At 42.5% G+C, this 22,478-nt stretch overlaps 1 protein-coding gene across 1 annotated transcript in view; it reads right to left on the bottom strand.

The window, feature by feature from the left end:
• Positions 1-22,478, bottom strand: part of wdr27 (WD repeat domain 27) — a gene marked incomplete at its 5' end in the record, with an annotated part of 155,598 nt that overhangs the window by 96,512 nt on the left and 36,608 nt on the right. Inside the window, 5 exons of the mRNA XM_084141529.1 lie at positions 7,717-7,814; positions 15,231-15,352; positions 16,679-16,776; positions 19,371-19,507; positions 22,254-22,375. Of these exons, the coding sequence (XP_083997655.1) occupies positions 7,717-7,814; positions 15,231-15,352; positions 16,679-16,776; positions 19,371-19,507; positions 22,254-22,375 (577 nt within the window). The remainder of the gene's footprint in view (positions 1-7,716; positions 7,815-15,230; positions 15,353-16,678; positions 16,777-19,370; positions 19,508-22,253; positions 22,376-22,478) is intronic.

Genomic DNA, 22,478 nt, shown 5'->3' with positions numbered 1-22,478 from the left:
AAGTTGGCGTTTGGGTCCTCTGTAGCTCAGCTGGTAGAGCACAGCGCTTGTAACACCAGGGTAGAGGGTTCGATCCCCGGGACCACCCATACACAAAAATTTATGCACGCATGACTGTAAGTCGCTCTGGATAAAAGCGTCTGCGTCTGCTTTTATCCCAAAAAATCATTGAAGTGGTATGCAACCAGTAGCAATTTAGACTCTAAAACCTAATTAAATGTAATATATTTCAACCAAAATTCATATTCTATCAGGCAGATGGAGTTGACAGTTTATGTTTGTGACCATGGTAATTCCAATATTGTTTGTTTAAAACTATCAAAAGTATAGAACTTTCCAGACCATGAGTGGTCTTGTTGCACTACATATAACGAGGACATGAATAAGGGGTCCTTATGGTATAGCTGACCCTGCTCATTCCTGATTCATTTAGGATTTTAGACAAATCTGACAGAGTTCAAGTCATCTCCAGACACATATTTTAGGAATCACACTTTAGAGATAAATATTCTTTAAAGTCAAAGAGGGCTATTGCAAGAAACTACACCGAAAACAAATATAAGCGCAACATGTAAAGTGTTGGTCCCATGTTTCATGAGCTGAAATATAAGATCCCAGAAACATTCCATACACACAAAAAGCTTATTTATCTCAAATTTTGCACACAAATTTGATTAGTGAGCATTTCTCCTTTGCCAAGATTATCCATCCACCTGACAGGTGTGGCATATCAAGAAGCTGATTAAACAGCATGATCATTACACAGTTGCACCTTGTGCTGGGGACAATAAAAGGCCACTTTAAAATGCGCGGTTTTGTAACACAACACAATGTCATAGATGTCTCAAGTTCTGAGGGAGCGTGCAATTGGCATGCTGACTGCAGGAATGTCCACCAGAGCTGTTGCCAGATAATTTAATGTTCATTTCTCTACCATAAGCCGACGTGGTTTTAGAGAATTTGTCCAACCGGCCTCACAACTGCAGACCACGTGTATGGCGTCGTGTGGGCGAGCGGTTTGCTGATGTCAACGTTGTGAGTCCCCCATTGTGGCGGTGGGGTTATGGTATGGGCAGGCATAAGCTACGGACAACGAACACAAATGCATTTTATCGATGGCAATTTGAATGCACAGTGATACTGTGACGAGATCCTGAGGCCCATTGTCGTGCCATTCATCCGCCACCATCACCTCATGTTTCAGCATGATAATGCACAGCCCCATGTCGCAAGGATCTGTACACAATTCTGGAAGCTGAAAATGTCCCAGTTCTTCCATGGCCTGCATACTCACGAGACATGTCACCTATTGAGCATTTTTGGGATGCTCTGGATCGAGATGTATGACAGCGTTTTCCAGTTCCCGACAATATCCAGCAACTTCGCACAGCCATTGACACGGAGTGGGACAGCATACCACAGGCCTCAATCAACAGCCTGATCAACTCTGTGCAAAGGAGATGTGTCGGGCTGATGTGTACTGACTGGTTTTTATTTTTTTAAGGTATCTGTGACCAACAGATGCATATCTGTATTCCCAGTCATGTGAAATCCATAGATTAGGGCTTAATTTATTTATTTAAATTGACTCATTTCCTTATATGAACTGTAACTCAGTAAAACCTTTGAAATTGTTTAATGTTGCTTTCATATTTTTGTTCAGTATACATAAGATAATATCCATTACTGGCAGGTTATTATTAATTTTTTGTACACTTTTTGGCTCCGGACAAGGGCCAGGCATTGAGCCGACATGGACAATTAAAAATATATCTATTTTCCCCTTGTGAAATACCCGTAAATGTAAATGTTAAGCTCAAATAATGCTACGCCAGTCACACAGATCCTCCTCTACTGAGCCACAATACTCAATTCTGGTTTGTGACCCATTAGGGAGCAGTTTAAAGAGTTGGATGAGGTTGGGACATTACAGGTCACTTGTAATGAGGCCAATGTCTATATAGAACAAATCCTTAGCAAATAGAGCGAGGCTTCGTCCCAAATGGCACCCTATCCTCTATACATCCTTATGGAAAAACAACATGAATTTCATATGCGAACACAAAAACACATTTTCATGTGATCACGTCATTTTATGTTAAGTTAATGTGGTAACAGGTGACATGTAAAGCAACGTGATAACATGAAACTACATGTGAAGTGTTCCAGCTCGTGATTTTCCACGTGAAATCATGTGATTTTTCTGTAAGGGCAGTGTACTACTGTTGACCAGGGCCAAAGGGGCCCATAAGGCTGTGGTCAGAAGTATTGCACTATAGGGAATTATGCGCCATTTTGGACACACCCCAAGCAAATATCCTTCCATCCGTCTGAAAAGGTTATGACTGATGGCCAAAATATTTCATTTTCACTTTCCGCTTTCTTTTCACTGAGATTATGTCACTTTATTTTTTAATGAAGTTTGAGAAAAAATACAAGCTTTTCCGAGCTCTTTGGGTTTTGGTACTAAATCCTTTCAGGTACGTGATGTCAACACATGGCCATAGCAAGGCAATGGATGTGTCCCAAATGGCATCCTATCTCCTTTATAGTGCACTACTTTTGGCCAGAGCCCTATGTGCCCTGGTCAAAAGTAGTGCGCTATATAGGGAATAGGTTGCCATTTGGGACACAATACCTGAGACAATGGAAAATCACTAAGTTTGGTTATAAATATAATATTAGAGTGCTCAGGGAAATATCCACTAATAACTAATGAACTGACACAGGCCAACGTTATGACCAGCTGCCTGTCACATGCGTGTACCTGCATGATTAAACAGTCTGACATCATCAAAATGAGACATTCCTTGGAGGCTTCTGCTTAGGGGCAGAGGTAAACAAAATATCCTCACCTGTTTCAATACACAGTCTGTCAGGTGATAGGTTGTGAGTACAGGAAGAAACCTTGACAGGAACCAGACTTTTGAAGAACAAACCTGATACATATCTTCAAGAGGAAGAAGAAGACAAGTGAAATGGAGTGGAGGAGGGAGACAAAGATTTGTCATTGTCGCTGAACAATGAGATACGATCTTGATGAGTAAAGTGAAAGGGAGTGTAGCCTTCCATACTATAGCATCAAGGTTATACTTAACTTGTCCAACCACTTCTACCAAGTAAATGTCAACTGTGTTCCGCCAACAGATTCTTATATTGAGCAATGAACAATAATATCGTCAAGGAGGATTGAGACAGAAGGAAATGACAAGAGAGATGAATGAAGCCCTCACACATATTCCAATAGCACATCCACCATGTGGTTTCCCCTAAGAGACAATCACACACACAGACACAGAGAGAGAGACAGGATTGGGCCACTCTATGACAGGCCGAAGAACCAGACCCTGACCAGAACATGACCTGGAAACGGGGAACAAATATTTATCTGAATGGAATCAGGCTTTGATAGACACTGTCTGGGCCTTGGATTGGACTAGAACTGGGTTCAAAAACTATTTGAAATCATTTCAAATATTGCTCGATTGAGCTTACCTGGTGCAATGGAACCAATAGAATAGTCCCAAAAGTGCAAACTCCACCAACCTGGCACTCCAGGCAGACTAAACCAAACGGTAAGGGTATTTTAAAAAGATTTCAAATAGTGTTTGAACCCAGGACTGGATGAAATACATAAAATGGAAGCAGCCTCACTCAGCTCAGACACAAAAGAATGAGACACGGAATGTGTTCAAATTCCAAAGCAAAGTGGAGTTCAACATCACTTGGCATTGATAGCCACATACGATAGGCTTACTCAGAGCCAATGACACTAGTCTAGACCTACCCCTCAATAACCTGCAGACATGCAGGTTATGGATATCTATAAACAGGGTGGACAACAAAATGTACAAAACGTAGTCCAAGTTCAAATTCATTTGTCAAGGAGATACCATACTAATCAACTTTGGAATGTTTTATTTTTGAAAGTATTTTGTATGTTTATTGGGTAGAGAGCGACAGAGGAGAAGGGTAGGTGAGAGAGTGCTGAAAAAGCAGTCGGTCAAATTTGAACCCATGCTGGCAGCGGTACATCGTACATGTGCTCCAGAGGCAGCGGCTTAAACAGCTAGACCACCCCAGGCCACAACTTTGGAATGTTTACATTTGAAATATTAGAGATTTAATGAAATTATAATGTATGTGTATTTGAATAGAAATGGGACCTATATCCCAAGCACGGGGTGTTCAACAAATGTAATTGTGAACATTCCTATCCTGCTGAGAAGGATTTTGTGTTCTAGAATGAAAGTCCTTTCATAAGAGAGAATGGAATACTCATTGAGAGAAGCAATTTATCAATCACAAAGTGCTTTATAGTAACCCGGCCAAGATCCCAAAGAGCAAGCAGAGGCAAAGTGGCAAGGAAAAACTCCCTAGAAGGAAGAAACCTTGAGAGGAGCCAGAGTCATAGGGGAGGCCTATCCTCCTCTGGCTGTACTGGGTAGAATTACTTTTCAATACATTTCAAAACAAATATTCAGATAACTTTTATTTGAAAAAACAAGTAGTTGAATATTGGAATGTATTTGAAAATACTCAAATACACTGACTCAAATAGACTCCCATGTATTGAACCCAGGTATTTCAAAATAGTATTTGAAATAAGTATTTGAAAATACTTTCAAATACAATTTGGTCAACTATTTGGTTTTTACAAATGGTCATTCAAATACTCAAATACAGTGCATTCGGAAAGTATTCAGACCCCTTGACTTTTTCCACATTCTGTTACGTTATAGCCTTATTCTAAAATTGATTAAATTGTTTTTTCACCAGCCACATTGGCACGTGGTCACACTCCAGGCTCTAAGGTGTGAGCATTTCATAAAGTATGAGAACAAGTGCGAGTTGTGATTTATAGCAAATAAATGCTGCAGTAGCTGTTTTCAAAGTATTTCTGCCATTTTGTTTCTTATCTGGTAATGCACAAAGAAATCTGAATCCTAATGTTATAGCAGTATGAAAAATGTATGCACTCGCTAACTGTAAGTCGCTCTGGATAAGAGCGTCTGCTAAATGACTAAAATGTAAATGTAAATAGCTATCCCATCTCGCGCAGCAACACTGCCTGTCTGGGGGGCTGTGAGTGCTGAAAGATTTGTTTTTATAAGCAAAGGGCACAGGCATAAAAGTTGGTCAAATTTACTCGAAAGTCTACTAAAGTGAGACTTAGTCCTCGTGTTTCTTGCCTATTTACATTGTTTTGTTCACAAGCTAGGTTGCTTTTCAATGTTTGAGTATGCTCCCACTGCTAGCAAAAAGAGACATCGTTGGCCTCTACTAGTGATATTCTCACAGGCACAGTGATGACTCGAGTGGCCCTCTTACCAAGGTAACCTTAAAGGTGCAGCTAAACATTTTTGTCTGGTAAAATACTCATGTCACAGAATATTTAATAAAATCGAGCAATATACAACATTACTTATTAATTTATTGGCCAATACTTTGAATATGCAAGGGTCACCAAGAGGAGTACACCTGCTCTGAAGTACATTATTAAATCCTAGGCCAGCTGGCACTCAGCCAAACGAGAACTTTGTCATGCATTAGGTTGAATATTAGTGCTAATACTTTAAGGCTCATTATTAACAATGCATAAGCCAAACTATTCAGGGAAAATACTGATTGTTTTCAGATATCCTGTAGTTCAAATATAGACTGGTCCAGATCTGTTTGTGCAGTCTTGTTGACAATGACCATAGGAGCAAAAACTAATCTGTGACCAGCTTGGTTAAAATACACCATGGGGCAAAGACAATGGAGCCGGTGCTAGTATGCAATGTCGATTTTACGGTCGCTCAGACCTGGGTTTAGCAACTATACAGCACTTATCTCAGACCTGGGTTTAGCAACTATACAGCACTTATCTCAGACCTGGGTTTAGCAACTATACAGCACTTATCTCAGACCTGGGTTTAGCAACTATACAGCACTTATCTCAGACCTGGGTTTAGCAACTATACAGCACTTATCTCAGACCTGGGTTTAGCAACTATACAGCACTTATCTCAGACCTGGGTTTAGCAACTATACAGCACTTATCTCAGACCTGGGTTTAGCAACTATACAGCACTTATCTCAGACCTGGGTTTAGCAACTATACAGCACTTATCTCAGACCTGGGTTTAGCAACTATACAGCACTTAGCAGACACTTTTCTCCAAATCGACTTACAGTACATACTGTAAATGTTTTGTATGTGATGCCTAAAGGAATTGAACCCACAATCTTGGCATTGATAGCGCCACGCTCTTACCAATTTAGCCAAAAGCAAGCAATAAGCAAGTTGTTCCTTTGCTGCTCTCCCTCAAAGCTTCTTCCACCACACTGAGACTGCATAAGGCGGCACAATCGTTGTTTGTTTTAGCAAGAGCAGGGAGTTAAAACGCCTCTCTCTCTCTCTCTCTCTCCCCTGTAGCAGAGGAAGTGGAAAGAAATAAAATGCTTTTAAGCCACATGTGGAGTCAATTTCTGCTTTAGCTATCAAATATTTAAAAGTAATTATTTTATATAGCCGGCAGATTTTGAATGGTTCCGGATGGCAGTTGGTTTGAAGTTCTTGGTCTGTCAATGTGTAGTTAATCAGTAATCAAAGTCTGAAAAATGTGAAAAATCAAGTGTGTGTGAGTGAAAAGGATTAGTGATTCCAACTGCATGAGAAATAGGGCAACCATGGTGCGGTGTGCCAGAGTGAGCGTCAGTTGCGGGTTAGAGCCAGTTGCGGGTTAGAGCCAGTTGCGGGTTAGAGCCAGTTGAGGGTTAGAGCCAGTTGCGGGTGAGTCAGTTGAGGGTGAGTCAGTTGAGGGTGAGAGTCAGTGTCACGACTTCCTCCGAAGCTGCCACCTCTCCTTGTTCGGGCATGTCACGAATGTCGGTGGAATGCAGTAGGCCAGAGTCAAGCGCAGGATACAGAATGAGATGAAGAATCACTTTACTGAGTAGTAAAGAAATACAAAGAATATCCTCCAAAACAACAAAGGAGGAGCAAAACCCGCTCACAATAATGACACTCGTACCATAAAATAAACACGCACACCAAACAGTGGACGTGTACAGGTTAAATAGGCAGACAAACTAACATAATGGGGAACAGGTGCGCAACAACAGACAACAATCAAGTGAACATAGAAACATATAACATAGAGCGGCAGCAGCTAGTACTCCGGTGACGACGAACGCCGAAGCCTGCCCGAGCCAGAAGGAAGGGCAGTCTCAGCAGAATCCGTGACAGGGCAGGCTTCGGCGTTCGTCGTCACCGGCCTTCTAGCCACTGCCGCTCCTCATCTCATCATTCCATTGGCTTTGTCTTGTTGTTCACACACACCTGCTTCATATCCCCTCATCAGTACCTGTATAAGTGTTCCCTCTGCCCCCTTGTCTTTGTGTGTGATTGTTTATTGTGGAGGAAAGAGAAGCTTGGTGGAGCTCCGCGTATTTTGTGTTCGCCGGGATATTTCCCCGTGTGCCTTGTATTTTCCAGTGTGCCTGTTTTGCACACTGGGGTGTTTTGACGCATTACTCCGTAACTCTTATGTTTCAGAATAAATCCTGTTATTCTGTGATTTACCCTCCTGCGCCTGACTCCTTCGAAATCACCTCATCACAGTCAGCAGTGGTTGAGAGTGAGTGTTGCCACAGTGAGATTCAGTAGAGGAGAATAGGTTAACAGTGGTTAAGAACAGAGTAAGAACCAGTAGAGTTTGACCAACCAACCTGAGTGTCCTCAGGTCCCACAGCTTAACTCCGTCTGTCACTGCGCTGGTCAGGAAGAGGTTGTAGGAGTCTGAAGTCTGGCTACAGAACATAGAGCCCTGGAGGATAAACAAATAAACAAAGAAGATATTAAAGCTGGAATCCTTAATGGTGAAACAGACACTTCCGTTTAAGATATTAGAACAACAAAGAAGTTACTGCAAATGACAAACACTGTTTTTTCCCCTTGGTCAACATTGCACGCGCAATAGACGAGAGCAATATGTACTGCACTTTTTTTTTTACATGCTGTTTCCCCTACTGCAGATTCCATCTTTAATGTTAAATTTAATGTAATTAATATAAAATAATTATGTGTCAAGTTAAGTAGAAAGAACACATTTTAAACAGGGTGAAACAGGGAGGTACTACCCAAACGTGTCCGAAGACCACAGATTTCATTTTCTGTGGCAAAACGTTTTGCTACGGTGTGTCCTTCTAAAAAAAACCTGTTCTATAATACATATATTATTCATAATTTATATACATAAGGCTGCAAAGAATAATCGCTGGGTAATTTAGCACCCTGACTTTTGTGTTAAACAGGTAGTCCAAATGAAGGGAGACCTGGCCTGAAACATTTGGAAAGAGAGAGACAGTAGAGATAACCCCTGAATGTGAGAGAGTAGGGGTGTTAACCCTGGTGTCCTGGCTAAATTCCCAATCTGGCCCTCATATCATCATGTCCACCTAATCATCCCCAGCCTCTAATTGGATCATTCATCCCCCTTCCTCTCTCCTGTAACTATTCCCCAGGTCATTGCTGTAAATAATAATGTGTTCTCAGTCAACTTACCTGGTCAAATAAGGGTAAAAATAATCATAATAATAAAGAGAGAGAGAGAGAGAGAGAGAGAGAGAGAGAGAGAGAGAGAGAGAGAGAGAGAGAGAGAGAGAGAGAGAGCTAGAGACACAGAGAGAGAGAGAGAGAGAGACAGAGAGAGACAGAGAGAGAGAGAGAGAGAGACAGAGAGAGAGAGAGAGAGAGAGAGAGAGAGAGAGAGAGAGAGAGAGAGAGAGAGAGAGAGAGAGAGAGACAGAGAGAGAGAGAGAGAGACAGAGAGAAGAGAGAGAGAGAGAGAGAGAGAGAGAGAGAGAGAGAGAGAGAGAGAGAGAGAGAGAGAGAGAGAGAGAGAGAGAGAGAGAGAGAGAGAGAGAGAGAGAGAGAGTAGTCACACCTGAATAGGGTGCTGAGAGCCTGTAGCTGCATTACTCTGCTGACTGCTGGAATGGAAACAACTTTTTATTGTGAAACTGAACTTGAGCATGCATAACTATTCACCCCCCCAAAGTCGATACTTTGTAGAGCCACCTTTTGCAGCAATTATAGCTGCAAGTATCTTGGGGTATGTCTGTAGCTTGGCACATCTAGCCACTGGGATTTTTGCCCATTCTTCAAGGCAAAACTGCTCCAGCTCCTTCAAGTTGGATGGGTTCCGCTGTTATACAGCAATCTTTAAGTCATACAACAGATTCTCAATTGGATTGAGGTCTGGGCTTTGACTAGGCCATTACAAGAGATTTAAATGTTTCCCCTTAAATCACTCAAGTGTTCCTTTAGCAGTATGCTTAGGGTCATTATCCTGCTGGAAGGTGAACCTCCGTCCCAGTCTCAAATCTCTGGAAGACTGAAACAGGTTTCCCTCAAGAATTTCCCTGTATTTAGCGCCATCCATCATTCCTTCAATTCTGACCAGTTTCCCAGTCCCTGCCGATGAGAAACATCCCCACAGCATGATGCTGCCACCACCATGCTTCACTGTGGGGATGGTGTTCTCGGGGTGATGAGAGGTGTTGGGTTTGCGACAGACATAGCGTTTTCCTTGATGGCCAAAAAGCTCAATTTTAGTCTCATCTGACCAGAGTACCTTCTTCCATATGTATGGGGAGTCTCCCACATGGCTTTTGGCGAACACCATACGTGTTTGCTTATTTGTTTCTTTAAGCAATGTTTTTTTTCTGGCCACACTTCCGTAAAGCCCAACTCTGTGGACAGATACTCCAATCTCCGCTGTGGAGCTTTACAGCTCCTTCAGGGTTATCTTTGGTCTCTTTGTTGCCTCTCTGATTAATGCCCTCCTTGCCTGGTCCGTGAGTTTTGGTGGGTGGCCCTCTCTTGGCATGTTTGTTGTGGTGCCATATTCTTTCAATTTTTTTATAATGGATTTAATGGCGCTCCGTGGGATGTTCAAAGTTTCGGATATTTTTTTATAACCCAACCCTGATCTGTACTTCTCCACAACTTTGTCCCTGACCTGTTTGGAGAGCTCCTTGGTCTTCATGGTGCAGCTTGCTTGGTGGTGCCCCTTGCTTAGTGGTGTTGCAGACTCTGGGGCCTTTCAGAACAGGTGTATATATACTGAGATCATGTGACACTTAGATTGCACACAGGTGGACTTTAACAAATTATGTGACTTCTGAAGGTAATTGGTTGCACCAGATCTTATTTAGGGGCTTCATAGCAAAGGGGGTGAATACATATGCACACACCACTTTTCTGTTATTTATCTTTTCAATTTTTTTTAAACAAGTTATTTTTTTCATTTCACTTCACCAATTTGGACTATTTTGTGTTTGTCCATTACATGAAATCTAAATAAAAATCCATTTAAATTACAGGTTGTAATGCAACAAAATAGGAAAAACACCAAGGGGGATGAATACTTTTGCAAGGCACTGTAGTGCACTACTTTTGACCAGAGCTGATCAAGAGTAGTCTACTATATAGGGAATATGGTGTCATTTTGGACGCAGACTTGGACTGAGGCCGTTTCTTCACTCACTAAAACATCTTGCCCTTTAGGGATATTCATGGGGTCAATTTATGACTTTTACACCAGATTATTTGATGATGCACAATGAAGGAGCGGAGGTTCGTTTTGTTTAGGTTTCCATTAAGAGTGTGGGAAAGTGAGTCTGAGAGGGCATTTCAAGTTGTAATTTCCGAGAAGTGCCTCGGCTCTGATCTGACGATTTCCAGGTGATCTTTGCAGAGCATACAAAGGAAAGGATGGAAAGTTGAAGCAGTGCTGGAGAAGCTGCTTCAGTTCACAATGTCTGAGCCACATGTCCAGTCAATATAGAGAGATAGGGTGCAAACACATCCCTCTACATTGAACTCTTTAATACTTTTTTGGTGGTAAGCAACACATCTTATAAACAGCTTTATTTATATTGATTTACCTTTATTAAAAAATGTTGCTTGGTGCAAGTACCCAAGCCAGCCCAGGGATAAGGTTAGGGAGAAAGTGAGGGGAGGAGATTAGGTGAGGAGAGGGGGATGTTGGCTATGTTATGTATGCTGTGTGTGTGTGTGTGTGTGTGTGTGATTGAGCTCGTATGTGTGCAAGTGTGTGTGTGGGTCAGCTTTTTGTTCACCCGCACCCGCCTGCAATTGACAATCACCCATCCACAACTGCCCGACAGTATGTGAAAATCTGAGGCCCACACCCGACTAACCCGCTAATATAGAAAATGTGCTGTAGGCTGCAGTCAGAGAGCGGAAAGATTTTTAAACAGGGGGTGCAGAGTTGTTTCTGTCTGATTTCTGCTTATAATTTCCAACATTTTGGTTGGGTATTTGTTAGTCAACTTGTCTGTAATTATATACATGCAGCTTCTCTTCTGTCATTATATGTTGCCCAAGAAGACTAAATAATGATCATTAATGATTGAAAAGGGTATTCTATCTAGTTCACATCAGTAAAGTTCTCTGTCATCTCTGCTTCTTTCACGGAGCAAAGACGTTTAGGGACCGGGAAGAAAATGCAATAACAAAAAAAAAAAAAGGAAAGATTTTCTGTGCAAAATGTCCAAATTACATCAGTTTGACCGGTTGTAAGGAAATAGAAAGCTGTGAAAACAACCCAACATGTTTCTGATAAGATTTCAGTTCAGCTTGGGTGCATATTTTATGTGGTTGAAATACTATCAGCTTTTATGATGCTGATAAAGACAGCACCTCTACAGACGGTATCTAACTGCGCATTCATATTTTCTCAACATGCTGAAATAAATCAATCATATTTCTCCACTCCTGTTCCTGAGTCAAAATGTTGCCAACATTTGGTGTATAATTTTACTGCAAGAAATGCTTAATTCTGCAGAAGTTAATATTAAGGCTTTGTGAGAGGTTATAGACCGACAGTCAGTGTCCAGATTTCAGTTTTCATGTAACCCATCTGAACAGTAGGCTACAGTTCCCTTGACGTGCCATAGGCCTATTTGAAGTCCCCGTCTTGTGACTGTCGAATTTGTATAGTGCCTCACAATCATCACAACCGGCACTGCTATCATCCTCTTTTACCACTTCACTAAATCTTTCCCAAACATTACTTTTCTGGCCCTCCCTTCTCTTTATTTTCAACTCTCCATTTTACAGTTTTTTTCTTATTGAATTAAACTCCAACATTGTCCTTTTTGCCTCGTGGATCGACGTTCACTTTTTCTGCCTGTTCCCAAAAGTATTTTGGCGATTGGCATATAGGCTATTTGACAAGCGTACAGCTAGGGCCTAAAGCTTAGGCTTACTCACTAATGCAATATAGCCTAAAATAATGAAAGAAAAACCTTAATGTAGCCTATAGATATAAATTGTACAAGAATGATACATTTAAGGATTTTTTAAGGTATTGTTTTCTCTATATTCAACCCACACGCCAACCACCCGCCCTTCATCCACACAATATTTAATGACCCTAAACCCAACCCTGCAGATATAACCGCTGGGACTACGCGTTATGAGTCAATCCACGCATCACTAGTGTGTGTATGTGTGTGTGCTATGTTAAGTACACAGTCTTTCCAGGCACAGATAGACATTCCCCATGATGATCCTGAGGCATTAACCCTCTGGCCCCTCTGCCCTGCACTGTCCCTAAGACCCCCAGGCAGCGCCCAGGTGGCCCCATAGCCCTAAGGCACCCAGAAAGAGGGATGACCCCACCTGAGTCAACACGGGTCAGCATGCCATGGCCGGTACAACCGGCCCACAATGCACTGCACACAATGGGGTGGCGTGACTGGGAAAATACAAGGTGAAAAGAGACTATCACACTGTGTCTGCATCCCAAATGGCACCCTATTCCCTATATAGTGCACTACTTTACCCTCTACTGACTCTCACTCTACTGACACCCTCTTGCCTCAAAAGTAGTGAACTATATAGGGAATAGGCTGCCATTTGTGACGCTACCTACATTCTATGCTCTCCTATGTTGCGTGAGGGAGAAGGGTGCCAGACGTTTTTGGGCCGAGGGAGACAGGTGGTGGGAGAGCAGGTGGTGTGGGAGAGTGGTTCCCAGCTGAAGGAAGGATCGGGATGGGTTAATGCAAGTTAAGCCAGGCCACTAGGTGCAGTTCACCCAGCTAATCCAGGCTACTGCCTCGGTGACTGTGTGTGTGTTCTCTGAGTGATGACAATGCAGCATGTGTGTGTGTGTGTGGCGAAGGGCTGTGTTGGGGGGTCAGGTCAACACGGGAGCAGATCCGTGGCCCCTCTTCACAATAAACAAAGTAGGGTCAATGGGTGCAACCATGCAGTCCCCCTGTTGCTCCAGTTTCACCTAGTTCAACACCATGATCATTGTCTGTCTGTCTGCTTGTCTGCCCATGTGTCAGTCTCTGTCTGTCTGCCTGTTTTTCTGTCTGTCAAAATGTCTGTTAATTTGTCTGTCCCCCTATCTACTGTCTGTTTGTCTGTAAGCGATTAAATATTCCAGCCAATATATCTCAGAGACATAAAACATGGCAACTTATAGATATTCCTATTGTTACAAAACTGGCTGGTTTTCATAGATATAACTTGGTCTTGTATATGAAATAATATATAACATTTTAAATAGAAACAGCTCTGAAACATGTTGAATTATTTGACAGTTATGTCGAAGACTGGAATGATATGCACACCCCTCCTATACGCTTGTATAATTTATTGAACATGTATGCATTTACTGCACACAGGATATTTCCATATGTTTCCATGCACTGGTTGAGGCTGAGACCACTTTTGGGTTCTGGCCCAAATGGCACCCTATTCCTCATATAGTTCACTACTTTTAACCAGTGTGTGTGTGTGTGTGTGTGTGTGTGTGTGTGAGGCTTTACTCCTAAAATAGATTAATTATCTAGATGATGGCTCGACGAGTCCTTCGCTCTTGGAAACACTGACTACGTCCCAAATGGCATCCTATTCCCTTTATAGTGCACTACTTTTAACAAGGGCCTATAGGGCTGTGGTCAAATGTAGTGCACAATAGGGTGCCATTTAGGATGCATCCACTGTCTCATCACGGTCTTGTTCATTCACACCACAGGCTGACACTTTTATCCCCAGAAAAATATCTGTGTTTCTTACGTAACGTAGGTTAAGGCTGTATCTTTAAGCAATAAGGCACGAGGGGGTGTGGTATATGGCCAATATACCACGGCTAAGGGCTGTTCTTTGCGTCGTGCCTGGATACAGCCCTTAGCCGTGGTATATTGGCCATATATCACAAACCCCCGAGGTGCCTTATTGTTATTATAAACTGGTTACCAATGTAATTAGAGCAGTAAACATAAATGTGTTGTCATACCCGTGGTATATGGTCTGATATACCACGGCTATCAGCCAATCAGCATTCGGGGCTCGAACCACCCAGTTTATAATATTTCATATAACACCCATGTCTGGTCTGCCAAGGAATACATCCTCTGACTGTCCAGTATGATAGAAGATGGGTGTTGCTGACGTACCACTGCATGCCTGCACAAGGCAAGCTAGCTCACTTTCATATGTCCTCCAGAAAGGTTATGGGTCATGGGAGGACTGTGAAAGAGTCAAAGGCTGCGTCCCAAATGGCACCCTTTTCCACAAGGAGTATGTGTCCCAAATGGCACCCTATTCCGACTGTGCACTCTTCCACTCCAATCTGTCCTCTGGTAAACTCCCTTATAGTGATGCATTACTTTTAGGATACAAACTTGCAATACATTCGCTAGCCAAACGCACCAAATTCAAATCTACAATAAAAAATGGCATCGCATTACTAGGAAAGGGTTTGCTTTCACAGATTTTCAGAGTGACTTTATTGACCTATAAAGCTGTATCTTTCGAGGAACCCAGTGTGCTTTCCAGAGATGGAGGAGTGTGCCATCACAGCCCCACTGACGGAAGGAAGTGACCTCAGATCATGAGGCTTCAGCTTTTATAGACTCAACCATTATGTGGTATATTAATCACTAACGCCATCTCTCTCTGACCTTTCCTGGACAAAAAAACCATAGTGACATCACCTCAATCAATTCAACAGCCGACAATGTCATGTGAACTGTTCCATGTATTTCCTAAAAAAGTCATAATTCAAATACATTTTACAACATATAGGGCCAGTTTCTTGAACCCAGATTAATCCTCCTCCTGGTAAATGTTTAGGCTAGCCTATGTACTGGTTTTGAATGTGTTGTGACTTGTGTGCTCAGGGTTCTCTTCTTACCTTGTTCTGTGTGATGTGATGGACAGCTCTGCTGTGGGCATCAGGGAGCTGTGAGGCCACTGTCCCTGTGTTCATGTCCAACACCTGGATGGAGCGGTCAGCACCACACACCAGCACTATGTCTGACACATACAGCTGCTAAGGAAAGTCCATTACAGTACTCAACGGGCAGTTAAGTTTCACTTTGAAACACACATTGATACTTTTTAAATGGGCAATCAGCAGTAGAAACAATAACAATGGTCCTCCCTGCCCCTGTTTCGTTTGAAAGTTGAGGGATGGGGCTGGAGAAATGTAACCACTCTCAAATTCATAGACAGAGCTTTGGATGCAAGGACTGACCATCCATGACATCAAAATTATAGTTTTAACCATGTTTTGAAGCTATGGGGTATGACAGTTGAACTAAGCACATGAGGCATTTATAAGTTATATTCTTCAAGACTCAATTGGTACATATCATTAATTTATAAGTCAAAAAATGTATGTAGCCACTGCTGATTGCCCCTTTAAGTGAAACTCCAGTAAAGTATACCACTCAGCGAGAATAAACCATTCATTTCAATATTTTTAACGAGACTATTCTGGTATCACGACAGTGTCATATCCCCCACAGCCCCAGGTCCTGCTGCTCTAGCCTATTCTGCTCAGGAAGGCCCTCAAACCTCACGTGTAGCCTCCGGTCTGCCACAGTTGATCTTAGCACTAAATCAACACGATGGCAGCATCCCAAATAGCAATATCTTCCTTATTTAGTGCACTACTTTTGACCAGGACCCAGAGGGCTCTGGTCAAAAGTAGTGCACTGTATAGGGAATAGGGTGCCATTTGGGACATCGACAATTACTTGAATGTTTCAGGAATGTCTCCATCCCGAATGTCTCCTTGTTAAAGAGTTTTACAATACATTTATTTTCTAATAAATCCTCTGAACCCTAAAGTCCATTTATAGCAATGTTTGGAGGACTGAGTGTCGTTTTTACTGAGGTATTAAGCTGCGTTGTGCTTGGCAACGGACAAAGTGGAAAGGAAAGTAGACATCAGATGATTCTGTAATATTTTCCACTCTGTGTTACTGTGTTATTCGTGAATTTGCTTAGAAATTGAGACTGCTCTCTGAAGCGATTCCTTGCTGTCAGTCAGTGAATGATATGGGTTATTGTTGATCAGCACTGGTGATAAAGACTCTCTACAGAATATGATCCATAACCAAAGGCTTTGTAGAATTGTGTTTAACAACTGTAGATTAATACTATCAAATAGTGTAACTAATATTAAGAATAAACTACTAAGGTAAGTAGATATGACGGTAGATTAATGCTTTTGGTAACAATGATCTAAGACTAGGGTGACATGAATGAACTGCTACCTCTGATTGAGGAGAGAGTGGATAGCTGATCCTATATTTTCCAGTTACAGTGATCACTGGATTGTGTGACGAAGGATACAGGAGTAGAAGTCGTTGATGGCTGACACAGCAGTGATGTCTGTTCCTGACTTTGTCTCCAAACATCTTGTCAGTTTGATGGTACTCCTCTGCCGGTACCTGAACAAGAATAGAGATAGACTTGTGCTTGGAGTTAAATCGTGGTAATTAGATATTTACTGTAAGCTTCAAGTCTGGGTACTTAGCAATTAAAGTCAGATGCGGGCCCATATTCAAAAAGTGTCTCAAAATAGTTGGGCATTGTGATCTAAAAGACAAGAATGATCCTGACTTACTACTCCTACTCTGAGACTTTGAATGAATACGGGTCCTGACCTAAAAATACTGCCTCACACCCCAATAAGTGGTGTTGAACTGACGACTGCTAGCCATGCTAGCCATTATATGGTACTGCAGGCAACATGCTCTGTCGAGAGAGACTCAACCTGGAGGAAATGATAATGTAGGCAGCGTGCTCTGTGGAGAGAGACTCAACCTGGAGGAAATGATCATGTAGGCAGCGTGCTCTGTGGAGAGAGACTCAATCTGGAGGAAATGATCATGTAGGCAGCGTGCTCCGTGGAGAGAGAGAATCAGTCTGGAGGAAATGATAATGTAGGCATCGTGCTCTGTGGAGAGAGATTCAGTCTGGAGGAAATTATAATGTAGGTATCGTGCTCTGTGGAGAGAGAGATTCAGTCTGGAGGAAATGATAATGTAGGCATCGTGCTCTGTGGAGAGAGAGACTCAGTCTGGAGGAAATGATAATGTAGGCATCGTGCTCTGTGGAGAGAGACTCAGTCTGGAGGAAATGATAATGTGGGCATCGTGCTCTGTGGAGAGAGAGAATCAGTCTGGAGGAAATGATAATGTAGGCATCGTGCTCTGTGGAGAGAGACTCAACCTGGAGGAAATGGTTACAATAAGAGTTAGAGTTACAATTAGTTAGGTGTTAGGGTTAGGGGTTAGGGGTTAGGGTTAGGGGTTAGGTGTTAAAGTTAGGGGTTAGGGTTAGGGGTTAGGGGTTAGGGTTAGGGGTAGGGGTTAGGGGTTAGGGGTAGGGGTTAGGGGTTAGGGTTAGGTGTTAGGGTTAGGGGTTAGGGTTAGGGGTTAGGGTTAGTGGGTTAGGGGTTAGGGGTTAGGGTTAGGGGTTAGGGTTAGGGGTTGGTGTTAGGGTTAGGGGTTAGGGGTTAGGGTTAGGGAAAATAGGATTTTGAATCAATGTCCCCTTGCTTAGCGTATCTCAGCTAAAGCGGTGGGCATGGTTGTTATGGCATGGCTATCTCCTCGTTGGTGGTCTTCTCACGTGCATTCCATACCCCAGTCAGGACATGTTTACATGATACTGTAGAATATAATCGTGTTGGTTTGATCATTAACAGGAAGTGAAGAGAGCAACTCTTGTCCTTTGCGCTCTCTCTCTCTCTCTGAATGTGTTCTCAGAAGTTATTTTCAGGAATGCAGTTAAGTATGTGACTGTGATGTGGCTGTCAACTAACAATACAGAAAAAATATATAAACGCACCATGCAACAATTTCAATGATTTTACTGAGTTACAGTTCATATAAGGAAATCAGTCAATTGAAAAAAATCAATTAGGCCCTAATCTATGGATTTCACATGACTGGGCAGGGGTGCAGCCATGGGTGGGCCTACCCACTGGGGACCCACTGGGGAGCCAGGCCCAGCCAATCAGAATGAGTTTTTCCCCACAAAAGGGCTTTATTACAGACAGAAATACTCCTCAATTTCATCAGCTGTCTGCATGGCTGGTCTCAGACGATCCCACAGGTCCTGGGCTGGCGTGGTTACACGTGGTCTGCGGTTGTGAGGCCGGTTGGACGTACTGCCAAATTCTCTAAAACGACGTTGGAGGCGGCTTATGGTAGAGAGCTGAACATTCAATTATCTGCCAACAGCTCTGGTGGACATTCCTGCAGTCAGCATGCCAATTGCATGCACCCTCAAAACTTGAGACATCAGTGGCATTGTGTGTGTGACAAAACTGCACATTTTAGAGTGGCCTTGTATTGTCCCCAGCACAAGGTGCACCTGTGTAATGATCATGCTGTTTAATCAACTTCTTGATATGCCACACCTGTCAGGTGGATGAATTATCTTGGCAAAGGAGAAATGCTCACTATCAGGGATGTAAACTAATTTGTGCACAACATTTTAGAGAAATAAGCTTTTTGTGCGTATGGAACATTTCTGGGATATTTTATTTTAGCTCATGAAACATGAGATCAACACTTTACTTTTTTTTTCAGTATAAATTGTTGGGATGACACATAGGATAAATATCTGTTGATATCCATGGTCAGAAGAAAATAGATGCAATCAAAGATGAGTGTTTCTTAGCTGAGTTGGCATTCTAAATGTTTGGTTGAAATGTACAATAGAACGATGGAGACTGAGCTCCAACACCATTAGCAGAACTGGGGCACAGTGGAGAAGCTGACCAAGGACAGCCAGAGGTTGGGAACCTTTTGTTGCCCTATCCACCAGACGACCCAATGGCAGATGAGTATGTGTTGTTCATATAATTCAAATGTCAGTCCTATCATTAAAATATTGTTCCTATCATTACCTTTTAATGTCATCCTGTGTGATATCCAGCCAGGTGATAGAGGTACCGGTATAAGGAGGGGTCATACGTCAGCAGAGGCAACTTCTATCAATATATCTACTTTTCTATCTTTCATATCCTTACCTTTTAATGTCGTCCCGTGTGTTGTCCAGGTGATACAGGTAGAGGTGTAGTGAGGGACCAGATGCCAGTAACAGGAACTTATCCAGGTAGTAGAACTGAGCCCCCCGGATGGGTTTGGAGAACTTCTCATCACCCCCCTGAAGGAATGGGAGAAACAAATAATTATAAAGGCTTATAACAAGTTATGAAGCGTTACCAAAAGTGTGTTTGGTTAAGTGTTACCAAACCAATCACTACCTGATGAATAACTTGAATTATCTTGCATCAGATCCCTCTCAGATGAGGGCCAACCAGATGATGACTGTGAAATACACCTAGTTTAATATGGGTTATTATGATAAGTTATTTAAAATAGCCTCAAATAACCTTGAAACAACTATTGGAATAGAATTCTTGCTCTATGAGCCTCTACTTTCAAGGCCTGATACCATATGTGCATTAAATAGATTTACCCTTTTAATAGATGGGTTTAAATCGTAATAGGAGGGTTGGTTGCATTCAGAAATCCCTCTCTCTCTCTTTCCCCCTCTCTTTTTCTCCCTTTAAAACGCTTTGTGAGGAGTTTTCCCTGGCCTCAAAGTCAGTAAGACACAGGAATGTCTATTTTCCGTGTGGAAAAAGAGACTCATGAAAGAATATCCTTTGGATTGAAGCAGAGAGGGAGAGGGCCTGTCCTCGTCAGCATGCTATGCTCTCGTTGTGGAGCAGTTATGTGGTTATCTTTTTTTAAGCCACTCTTTTCATATCTTTGATGCTTTTATGGGAAAGAGAGGAAGAGAGAGAAAGAGAGGGAAAGAGAGTAGAAGAGAGTGGAAAGGAGGGGAAGAGAGGGGAAGGGTGAAGCGTTTTTCAGGGCCAAAAAACAAACCAAGTGATTATAGACCGTCATGCCTCATCAGGCGCTTAGCCCCAGGGCTTGTAGGAGCTGCAACGTTATATAGCCTATCTAATGTAACAGAAATTCTTGAAAAACCTGGGAAAGTTTCTGGAGTTTTGCAATCCTAATCAGAAAATCACCAACTTTGATGCGGAATGGAAGACAGTTTGTTCCGACCAGAAAATAAAGTTCTAAACCAGTTCGAACCTCAAAAACATTACGGTTCATATAGTCCCTTTTTGTTATTTTTTTTAAACCTGTGAAATCAACATAGTTTTTTACAAAATAGCTAATTAATTTACTCGACCCATTAGCACAGATACAGAAGCTTGCTATGAAACACCTAAGCTAGTTATTTACATGTTTGACTGGTCAGATAAGGCAGGCGTGAGATGAGACTGAAATTTCACCGGTGGGGAGAGAGCAAGAGAGGGGTGGACATGGAGGGGGCTTGGCTTGAAGCGCTGAACATCATGACAAAGCAAATAGTCTGGGTAGCCATTTGATAGAGGTCCTGGATGGCAGGAAGCTTGGCCCCAGTGATGTACTGGGCCGTACGCACTACCCTCTGTAGTGCCTTGCGGTCGGAGGCCAAGCAGTTGCCATACCAGGCAGTGATGCAACCAGTCAGGTTGCTCTCGATTGTGCAGCTGTAGAACATTTTGAGGATCTGAGGACCAATGCCAAATCTTTTCAGTCTCCTTAGGGGGAATAGGTTTTGTCGTGCCCTCTTCACGACTGTCTTGGTGTGCTTGGACCATGTTAGTTTGTTGGTGATGTGGATACAAGGAACTTGAAGCTCTCAACCTGCTCCACTGTAGTGCCTTGCGGTCGGAGGCCGAGCAGTTGCCATACCAGGAAGTGATGCAACCAGTCAGGATGCTCTCGATGGTGCAGCTGTAGAACCTTTTGAGGATCTGAGGACTCATGGCAAATATTTTCAGTCTCCTTAGGGGGTTTAAACATTACGAAAATGTTTGGAACAAAAAATAACATTATTAACCGGTTCTCAAGATTTGAAAATAACGGTTCTGTTCCGGAACACTAGAGATCACTTTCTTTCCCGGTTCTGTTCCCTGAACCAATTCCAACGCCTGATAGATAGTGGAGCTTCATTACACAGACATTTTAAAGCCATGTGCAATAATTCGTCACCCTGCATAGTTTCCCTCCCCAAGTTACATGTCTTTGTTGTTGCCAAGATGCTTAATTAAACTGCTTCAGTTCACGACAAATAGACAAACTGCTGGAGTTCCTGCCAAGTCTAGGATCTCCTCATTTAGAAGAGATAAGCTGGGATGGTTAGCAGCAGCTGAGCAGCTGAGGGGAGCTTTAAAAAAGCATCAGACTACGCTGGCAAAATGAAACGTCACAACGTGCTCTAAACCACTCTGGAGACAAACAAACGTTGTTGCCCTGTCTCCAATTGTCAGAAGCTTCTGTCAAAACTATTAAAGCAGTCTTTGGGAAAATTGGAATTGAATTCAGACTGAATTGAAATGGAACTGATCCCCACCCTGGAAAGCATGGGGATATAAAGGAAAGATATATACAGTCTCATAAGCATTTCACACGACCAATAAACTTTATTTGAGTAAAATGTTCTGGGACTTCTAGGAGAGAGTGTGATGTCCAGTTAGGGAGTGAAGAGGATCTGCACATACTCACTGCTCTGCATCTTTAGCCAACAGACAAACAGATAGACAGACGAGCAGAGTTCTGTGCAGATGTTCCCTCTTACATCATCACACAACGCCGGGCCAAGAGACACAGTATGTCATCAACCTCATTAACTAGGCTTTTACTATCCCATGAGGCTTTTCACATCATGGACACTGTAAAAACCTGAGTAGGAAAGTGATTATGCCATGATGATAGAACAATTTTGTCACAGCAGGTGTTCTTAATGTTTTGTACACTCAGTGTACAACAAATCTTGTCAACAAAATGTTTACTTTCAAAAGGTGGAATTACTAGTGCCTTCTGTATGTGTGCTGAGTGTTTACCATGGTAACGGCAGGCTCAGGACTTCCAGTAGGCCAGATGCGGAGGGTTCTGTCTTCTGAGGCACTCAGCCACCACTGTCTGCTGTGACTCCAGTCCACACTGCTCACTGGCTTGTCATGACCTGCAAACACATCCAGAGTTGTGCTGAGTCAGCCTGGAGTTGATGGACAAGTACAAGGAGTTGATGAAACAGCAGTAGTGAGTGAGCCTAGTACCTTTTTAAG

Source organism: Coregonus lavaretus (assembly GCF_964263955.1).
Source record: "Coregonus lavaretus genome assembly, chromosome: 25".
NCBI lineage: Eukaryota > Metazoa > Chordata > Actinopteri > Salmoniformes > Salmonidae > Coregonus > Coregonus lavaretus.
This window is presented reverse-complemented; position numbering and strand designations above follow the sequence as displayed.